The sequence below is a fragment of the Echeneis naucrates genome, chromosome 3 (assembly GCF_900963305.1).
Source record: "Echeneis naucrates chromosome 3, fEcheNa1.1, whole genome shotgun sequence".
NCBI classification, from domain to species: Eukaryota; Metazoa; Chordata; class Actinopteri; order Carangiformes; family Echeneidae; genus Echeneis; species Echeneis naucrates.
This window is the reverse complement of record NC_042513.1, coordinates 2,475,797-2,485,601: the sequence shown is the minus strand read 5'-3', so window position 1 is coordinate 2,485,601 and position 9,805 is coordinate 2,475,797. Positions and strand designations below refer to the sequence as shown.

General features: G+C 38.2%; 1 protein-coding gene across 1 annotated transcript; it reads left to right on the top strand.

Moving 5' to 3' along the window:
* The first annotated feature begins 4,513 nt into the window (after nucleotides 1-4,513).
* rhcga (Rh family, C glycoprotein a) lies at nucleotides 4,514-9,435 on the top strand. Its single transcript, XM_029497682.1, has 11 exons — nucleotides 4,514-4,814; nucleotides 5,414-5,606; nucleotides 5,998-6,148; nucleotides 6,287-6,434; nucleotides 6,573-6,739; nucleotides 6,854-6,991; nucleotides 7,462-7,598; nucleotides 7,823-7,947; nucleotides 8,114-8,187; nucleotides 8,304-8,377; nucleotides 8,465-9,435. The coding sequence occupies exons 1-11, from the start codon at nucleotides 4,589-4,591 to the stop codon at nucleotides 8,496-8,498; spliced, it is 1,467 nt and encodes a 488-aa protein (XP_029353542.1). The 5' UTR covers nucleotides 4,514-4,588; the 3' UTR covers nucleotides 8,499-9,435.
* Nucleotides 9,436-9,805: the final 370 nt, after the last annotated feature.

Here is a 9,805-nt window from a genome sequence, read left to right as displayed (position 1 = left end):
GACAGATGATAAATTATTGCTTGGAAATACAGGTTTGTTCCAACTAAGTCATTAAGTAACATACGTAAACATAATGTGGATCAAAGTAAACCTCTAGCAAAGTATGTGCCTGTGATCACCTTGTGATTCAAGGTTCTCGATGGCTGATTACTCTTGAAACCTATAATTATCTCAAACCAGCCCTTGTTTGTCTTTGCTCTCTCTAAATCTCTTTCAAAAACCTCTGCCTGCTCTTCGACTCAGTGTCAAAGAAATATAACACTATCCTTGTGGGGATACTTTTGGCAAAAAAAAAAAAAAAAATTATGTACTTTTGTCCGTCTTTATAGGGCTGATAGAGTCTGTTGCAGTCTGTGATCTCAAAATACCCTCCATAGTTTTATTAGCTTTAATGTCTTTACTGGATGGAAGTGTGTCAGTGATCTACCTTACAGGTGTTTTTTGTTACAGGCTAGCATTTCAAACTCTGGCTTTAAAAAGAAATTGAGACGTGTCATCCAAACTCAGTCTCAAGTGGAAATGACTCTTCAATTCAACTGTCTTGCCAGTTGAACAGACAACACAAAGTTGTTGTCTGCAGCCAAAAATACTGGAAATCCCTAACATATCCTCTCCATATCGTTGAAAAATTGTACTTAATGTCATCGTCAAGTAATTTCTGTGAAATAAGATGATAAACAATACACAAATAATATCAGACATAGAAATGAAAGTTCTTTCGTGGCATGTGGTGGTGTAGTAAACTACTAAACTTCAGTAAACTATACTATATAGGACATTGTGAGCACACAGAGGTGTATAACAATCTTATTTCCTGCATTCTGTCCACAGTCTCTCAAAAGTTGCAACTAAATGAGGAAAAAAACATGATAGAAGAGATATGACTTCATTGTATTTGCATCAGTATTTGTAAATGTGGACTGCTGCAAACAAAAAGAATGAAAGAGTCTGATTGCAACGCTGTGATGTACTGTAAGATGTGTTTACTGCTCAGAGTCACCTGTATGACTGACTGAGGCGCATGAGGCTGTGTAACACCTCCAGACCAGTTTGGAGTCTCATGATAAGGCATGTGAGGGGCGAAGATCCTGTAAGACAACGTGGAAGTTTTGTCTCCTCTGCTGATTGTAACACAGTGTCAGAGTGTTATCTGAGTTGCAGATCATCTTCAGGAGTGTGCAGCAGTTTTCGGCCACCAAAAAACTGCCAGCTGCCTGATGCTGTCATATCTGAGTTCTAGGAAGTGCTCTTCTGGTTAGTCACTCTCGGATTGATGGATTGCATAAAAGTGCCACACCACAATGGAATTTTATTTCACTGAACTTATTAACCTGCAATGTTTCAATCACTGGCAGCAATTACTGTAGATGCTCTGCGGTAAGACTCATATGATAGACATACTTCTTATCTGTTATAACTAAGACAGCAGAAAACGATCATATGAATGTGGCGGATTGATTGGAAAGAAAAGAGGATTGTAAATATATGAGAAGGAAGTAAGTGAGCGTCACTGCTCAAGTTTTAAAAGTTGTCAGTTTCACTGTAATATGTGAGCATTTGTTTGAAAAATGAAGTCAAATTTATTTATAAAGCTTTGTAAACCATCAACTAGTGCTGTGCATCTAAAATGTAGAGGTTCACAAAATGTAATAAAAACATAAATTATGTTTTAAGACTGATGAAAAATGTAAAACAATATGATCATATTAACCCGAAGAACACCTACTTTATTACTGACTGTAATAAACTGTTACAGACTGTAAACAGGATGTATAGGGTCAGCTTACTATACAGATTACTATGCAGATGCAATATGGATTCAAAGCCATGATCCCCTCGACCCCCAGTCAAAGAGATATGAAGATGATTCCTTTTCTATAGCTCAGGCAAAGTTGATTGTCATCTGCATAACAATGAATAAGCATGACACCAAAGAGGAGCATGTGGAGAAATATAGGTTTCCCCTGAGGGGCGCTGAGGAAAGATAGTTGGAACAATAGTCTCAAAAAATTACTTTGCAAAGACAGGAGTGTGGAAAACATCTTTGAAACAAGCTGATGATTTGATGTGACCAATAATCCCCCAAAGGTGACACTCAGATACTGTACACAAATGGCTGAAAACAGAGCAAGTGATGAGATGTGTGAGAACATTTTCAATGTCATGGTTATTGTCAATAGAAGTATATGTAAAGCCCTTCTGTGTAAATATCAATATGTAGTTCTTTTATAATCATTCGGTTCAAATTTTTGCTCTAAAACACAGACTATGGGACATTTGTCCTTTCTCTATCCCTTTTCCTGGTTACTGTTCCTGAACTGTAGGTGATATCATGCATCAGGCCTGGCAGGATACCACACTTTCTGAATTTTTAAGACAATTCCTACATGAGCAAAGAAAATGGAAGCAAACTGAAAAGATGTGTTGCTTGAATAGCTGTAATGCACTGATGTGTATCACACTTAGAGTCAGATTGACAAGAGATCGTATTATCTCCGGGGCATTGTTCCAGGGCTGTGTATGGCTCAGGCATAACACACCATGTGACAGAGAACATAACTGAAATTCCCTCAAATCTGATAAGGTCATACACCTCCATAGTGTACTTGTGTCACATGTTCATCCATTCCAGGGCTGAAATATGTTAAGGTGACTTTGTACAGTTTAAGTTATGTGTTCAGTGTTTCATTGACAGCTATTTTTTCTTTCAGAGAAAGAAAGTTCTGTTATTTGTGTATTTTCTATATAAAAATGCATTATTACTTACATTATTTTTCAAATTATGGTTTAAAGATAGAATCAAAGATTCAATTATTCAATTGTTCCTTCAAGGCAAACCACTGTTTTTGTGGTCTGGTAGGCCTGTTCCTGTGACAGTGCTGAAAGTCTGTGCAACCCTGTAGCTGCCCTATAGCCTGTACCAGTCAGTCACTAGTCACACCCAGTACAGGCAGTTTGTAACCAGATTCCAACCAGATGTTGGTTTGTTCTAAACGATATATTCATGAGTTGTACCCTATTTATCTACAATGGTCTATCCCAAGAGCTGCCTTATTATGGTTTCCTGTAAATGCAATACATTAGCTTCATGTTCAAACTGAGGAAGATACAACACCCCCTAGAAATGAAACATGCTGCAAAACTGACTCAGGCCTAAATACATCTTTGATGTACCCCAGACTGTTTAAACTAAGGCTTTCATTTGTAACTATTTTTTTTTTCTTTACCCAAATCAAATGTGACTTTTGTGCGTGAATGTTATAAGTGATATGTGTTACAATTTTATTAATCATGCACAGGCCTCTCCTGATAAAGAGACAATGAGACTGCAAAATTGCAGCAACAAAAACAACCAACCAAAACGCTCAAAAGGCGAGAAAATAACTGACAGTGTCCCAAAGTCACACTTGCACCAATTTTTTTTTTTAAACTGCCAGGCACAGTATCACACTGGAAATATATGAATTAATGATTTATTAAATAAAATTCCCAGTTCACACTAATATTGTGGAATTTTAAGAATTTTAAGTTTGTGTGTGTGTGTGGGGGGACACCAATTACTGTGAATGTGGTAAATAGTTGTTACATAATAGACTTTGAGAATGTGTTGAAAAAGAGAAACAGATATCATCTGGAATGTTCCTTGTGTCACAAGAAAGCACCAAACAAAATATAACAAACCCTTAAGCTAGAATCTCTTTTGTCAGATATTCATCAAGATTGGAAACCATAACCAAAGAACACATGATTTGCAACTGGAAAACAAAAAAAAAGAAAGAAAATCAGGTGATACTGATTCAAAATAGTTCACTGTGCTTCTGAGGCCACTTCATACAGATTTGTTCATATTGAGCACTCAGTCATTTCAGATTATGATGGAATTTGTTATCTGTCACTGTCTGACAGCAGCTAAATTGCCTGTCTGACACTGAATCAGGGGTTTTGCAGGATTATTCCAAGTTTAAGTGGCCTTCAAGCACCTCCCCCCCTCACCTTGCTGCAAAAAGAAAGGTTCTGTGATTATTGGCACTATAAACTGTTCAAATGAATCGAAGAACTCTTCCCGCGACAATTTTTATGCTAAATTCACTCACATTCACTTTGCAACACTTGTAAATCATTTTGAAGCACATGACCTTTCAACAGTTGTAGCAAGTGATTATGTCATCAGCAGTCACGGGGGGAGTTCTTGTCATCTCTGCTGTCTGATTTCTGATTGTGCTGTTCATTTGGCAAATGTTAACATCTTCTATTATTACCACATCATGTTAGGGGGCACCTCACTGCCTGCACTGAGGTCTGTCCATTCCATGTTCATGCAGTAATGACTTTTTATTTCCTGCTTCTGGAATAATAGTAGTCATTTTTTAATAATGCCTGGCTGACACAGCAGGCTGACATTTAAGGAGTGGCTTACCTGCGAACAGTTGACATGTTCACACCCTTTATGTGTGAATGGCAAATGTGAACGCCTCTCCAAAGCTCCAATAAATACCTGCTGGGTTGCTGCTGCCAACGACAGTAGAGGACGACACAGAGGCCATCTGCGGAGGCATCAGGGTGTTACCATCAGAAGAGAACCTTCACCATGGGGAACTGTTGTGACTGTGTGACTGGTTTTTTCTGCCGGCCAAAGAACACCAATGTGCGTGTTAGTCTGCCGGCCGTCTGCTTTGTCTGGCAGATTGCTATGATCATCCTGTTTGGAGTTTTCATCCGGTATGATGAGGAGTCAGATGCACACTGGGTGGAGTTCAAAAGAGAACACAACATCACCAGCGACATTGAAAATGATTTCTACTTCAGATATCCCAGTGAGTACAAAAAATTAAAAAGCAGGTGTTATTTTGATAACATCGTTTGTTATAGTGAAGTTATGATGACAAATCAAGTCTGTTAGCTGTGGATCCTATTTTTCTTTTTTGCACATCCTTACTGAGCTCTTGGATCTTTTCCCACTTGTGGCTAATAATTTTCCTACTGTGTTAAAATCTGATCTATTTCTCACAATTCCAAGTATCACAATAGTTGTAGTCTTTATATCCTACAGCTTTTCTACACTGTGATTGTCCTGGGTCTGTTTTTGCTTTAGTACACATTGCTGTGCCGTAAATTTAACTTGCATGATGATGATGATTATGGTTTAACATCTATAATCATTAAAAACAACATGAAATTCACCATCACTGTAACATATCTAACAGCAGCAGTATGCTCAGTGTGTTGCATGTAAATATTTTATTGTTAGTTTATTATTGTAACGTTTGAAAACATAAATTGTAAATAGATAATTATAGGAAACTTTAACTTATTGTTCACATGAAGCTTAATTACTTTATGCGAGAAGTTAAAGTTTTGCTTTATTTGTTTGCTCCCCAATATAAGTCGATGTATGCCATTACACTTTCTCCAGGCTTCCAGGATGTCCATGTCATGATCTTCGTTGGCTTTGGTTTCCTCATGACCTTCCTGAAACGCTACAGCTTCGGTGGGGTGGGCTTCAACTTCCTGATAGCCGCATTTGGTCTGCAGTGGGCGCTTCTGATGCAAGGCTGGTTCCACTCCCTTGACCCTGCCACCGGGAAAATCTACATCGGAGTCGAGAGGTGATTTAGTTTGCTGCGAGCAAAGTTACATTTTTTGTGTCATGCATCATCAATCATGTTAGAAACTGTAGATATTTAGATAGGGAAGCTCATGTGTCTTTTGTAATACTTGGATGAAACAGCATTGTTTAAAAATTAAAGGTTTGGGTGTGGAGTTAGTCATTAGTCCACTTTCACAGACCTGCTCTTCTTCCCTGCTTGAGGCTCAGAGATTACATAAACTGTCTGTTAGTGTGACAGACATGAAGATATGCCTGTCCTGTTGAGAGCATCAGCCATCAATGCTTGACAGAGAATAAAACAAGAAAAATCATCTGTTTTCCTTTTGATATTCTTTAAATTGTGTCATTTTCACTCATTTGGCTGTTGTTCTTCTCCTTGTTCCTTCCAGTCTGATCAACGCAGACTTCTGCTGTGCCGGTTCTTTGATTGCTTATGGTGCCCTCCTGGGAAAAGTCAGTCCTGTCCAGCTGATGGTTGTCACCTTGTTTGGCGTCACGCTGTTTGCTGTGGAAGAGTACATCATCCTCACCCTCCTTCATGTGAGTCTCGCCAAACATCATCATTTCACTGGGAAATGAATGAGAACTGTTCAAGGAGTTTGAATATTTTCCTTCAGAGGTCACACACCCAGCTACCATATATCTGTCTACAAATGTGAAATCTCATTATTCCCACAGTGCAGAGATGCTGGTGGCTCCATGGTCATTCATGCATTTGGAGGGTATTATGGTTTGGCCATCTCTTGGGTTCTCTACAGACCAAATCTACACCAAAGCAAACGCCTCAACGGATCTGTCTACCACTCAGATGTGTTTGCCATGATCGGTGCGTGGGGAGTGATTCATATTTTACACGTAGATGTTATCTTTGAAATACATCTGATCAGTCATGTCTCAATTTTAGGCATGATTGCTTGTAAGATAGCTGCTGATGCGATTTCACTGACTTTTTCTCCCCTCACAGGCACCCTGTTCCTCTGGATGTTCTGGCCCAGTTTCAATTCAGCCATCACAGACCACGGTGATGGACAGCACAGAGCAGCTATCAACACTTACCTGGCTTTGGCCTCTTCTGTGCTCACCACTGTGGCCATCTCCAGCATGTCTCAAAAGACAGGAAAACTGGACATGGTAATGCTAAACTGTGCCCTCAAGACAGCTACAGCTCAATGACTCAAAAACCAGTTATGTAATGTTCTTGAATTTGTCATTTTGTCATGACTAAGATGCTTTTGGACCCAACAGGTTCATATCCAGAATGCCACTCTGGCTGGCGGTGTTGCCATGGGAACAGCAGCAGAGTTCATGATTACGCCATACGGTTCACTCATCGTGGGCTTCTGCACTGGCATCATCTCCACCTTTGGGTACCTGTATATCACGGTGAGCCTGCTGCATTTCATCTGTCTGTGCTGCAGTGCTGTCACTGCAGTAAAACTAGAAATGGAGGCGGACAGAAAAAAGTCAGATTTAAACAAGCTGTAGGTTGTTTTAGCGAAATTACAGTTACAAAAGCTAAAGATAAGATCCAGTATGAGAAAATGAAACAAGGTGTAAATTGTGTTGGCACAGATTCTGACCTTGATGACATTTCATTTGAGGAGATAGGTTTTTTAAATAATAAATTTTGAAATTAAATACTCAAAATAAAGTATTTTATATCGCCTAGTCTGGTCATTTTTATACTTCATATTTACCTCGTGGTTAGATCTCATCCATTCATCCATTCATCTTCATTGCTTATCTGGGGTCAGGTCATGGGGGTTATATCTCAACGTAGTTAAAATAATGGCCGTGACTCTGCTTATAGATATATTTCATTAATATATGACTGTTATGACTCTCATTCTCAGCCCTTCCTGGAGAAATATCTGAAGCTCCAGGATACCTGTGGTGTGCATAACCTGCATGCTTTGCCAGGGATGCTTGGCGGCTTTATAGGGGCCATTGTTGCTGCAGCAGCCACTGAATCTGTCTACAGTGCAGAGGGGTAAGTGACATAAGCTGAATAAACTCCTAGATAGCAAAAGGAAGCTTTCACGTTTTTGTCAAATTATCAAGGCTAAACACTGGGATTGAAGTTTTTCAGAAGTTTAAATTTGGTGAAAATAAATTGACTATGAAATTGATTATGAAATTAAAATAATTTTTTTGTTTGTTTGTTTCTTTTGTTTGTTTGTGTGTGTGTGTCTGTGTGTGTCTGTGTGTGTCTAGGTTGATCAATGTGTTTGATTTTGAGGGCTCATTTGCAAACCGAGGTGTAGGAACGCAGGGAGGCTTCCAGGCTGCAGGCACATGTGTGGCAATTGCATTTGGCCTGGTTGGTGGCGCCATTGTTGGTGAGTTTGAAAAGGTTTTAATTTTACTGAAACTACACAGCATTAGGATTTAATTTCAAAGTAATGAAGAGTTTTTTAAAAGGGCAAAGTTGCATCACGGCCAAAAGGCCAAAGTATTGAAACTGAGATGCTTTTTTGACAATGGCTGTTTATTCTCTTCTCAAAGGTCTAATCTTGAGGATCCCTATTTGGGGTGATCCTGCTGATGACAACTGTTATGATGATGAAGTTTACTGGGAGGTGAGAGTTTTTAGAGAGTGTTGTTTTCCTGGAATATAAACATTTTCTTTTGGAAATGGAAATACTGCACTCTGAAATCACTCCTGGCTCATGATCTGACCCTTGCTACTTTTTAGGTCCCTGAGGATGAGGAGAGCATCCCTCCTGTGCTGGAGTACAACAATCACATGATCCACAAACACCAAGACATGTGAGCACATACAAAGTCAAACATGGCATGATTTACTCTGCTTTTTCATTTATCATGACCTCAAATTGTTCTCTTTTTGTACAACAGATCGGAATCAAACTTTTCTGTGGAGCAAAGTTAAAGTCACTCAGTGTGGAGATCAGCCCCCTCGTATCACTTTGAACTTGACACAGCTGTGAAGAGCAACCCTCAGAAATGAGGAACTCTACAATAGAGGGCTTTTAAATACTTCTGACACACATGTTATCTGCCACTTCTGTCTTACACCTAACATTTATCTGGCACCTTTTTCTATCACCAGAAGATTAAGGCTGTGATGCACATAACTCATAAATGAAGATATAATGCTACAAATTGAAACTACTTTTACGCTTTAAAATGAAAAATGCATTTGTTTTCTATTTTGGAGGAAATTATATAACCTGCAGAATAAGAAAATCTGGAAAACGTCTAAGACGATCTGTTCTGTTGTAAGATCATTGCAATGCAGAGATGAACTGACTGCTATTTTCACTGGTTTGGAAAAGCATTACTGTCGACGTCAGTCTGAATAAATTATTATTTTTAAGGCTTATTTCATATAATAGCTTTTAAATTTTGAGTGAATTTGATAATGCTTGCCATTTTCGTTCTTTTAAAGTATGTTGGACAGTACATTCTGCTACGCATAAAAGGCATTTAGGAATCAAAGTGAAAATGAGGCAGTTTTTTATTTCTTTGTGTTTCTTTCTTTCTCTTCTAGTTATTTCTTTCAAGTCCGTGTCTTTGTAAGTTGTATATACATGTTCTTAAAATGGACAATTTAACTACCTGTAACTGGAGGAACTTTGATGCAATTGTCAGCAGTTTGGCTGCTGTTTGTTGAATGTTACCTACAATACACTAAATTTTATGGTGTAACAATCCACTTGTTGTAATATTGATGTATTATTATACAAATATTAGAAGCGTTAAAGAAAATTGTTGTAAAAATGTTCCAAATTGTTAGAATATTTTACAAATGTATTGCTGAAATGTAGCTAAAATAAACAATAAAGTTGTATTATCTTCAAACTGTTTTTTTCCACATTCCCAGTCATTATATGTTAAAAATATAATCTCACAGTTATATAATTACAGTACTGTACAAAGAATAGTGAGAATAAGTCTTTCACAGGACTGATTTAAACTATTCTTCCACTGCCATTCTTCCTCTGTTTTTTTAGCTCTGCTTCCGGATCATCATGTGATGCATCATACTTTTGGATAGCCATCAAGACAATATAATCAGCTGATTATGAATTGTACGTCATCAGTAAGGACTGACACATGTTAATAACGTGAACACGAACCTTTCTTGACTGATAGGCACCACACAGGGGCCATTTTCTTGGCTGTACATCCAAAAAAAAAAAAAAAAAAAAAAAAAAGTCAGTTATTAATATGAGT

Bases quoted from the DNA above. Each gene is read 5' to 3' on its own strand.
- rhcga (XM_029497682.1), top strand. From the start codon at position 4,589: ATGGGGAACTGTTGTGACTGTGTGACTGGTTTTTTCTGCCGGCCAAAG. The intron at 6,149-6,286 runs GTGAGTCTCGCC...TTATTCCCACAG, and splicing joins TCATCCTCACCCTCCTTCAT to TGCAGAGATGCTGGTGGCTC. The intron at 7,948-8,113 runs GTGAGTTTGAAA...CTCTTCTCAAAG, and splicing joins GGTTGGTGGCGCCATTGTTG to GTCTAATCTTGAGGATCCCT.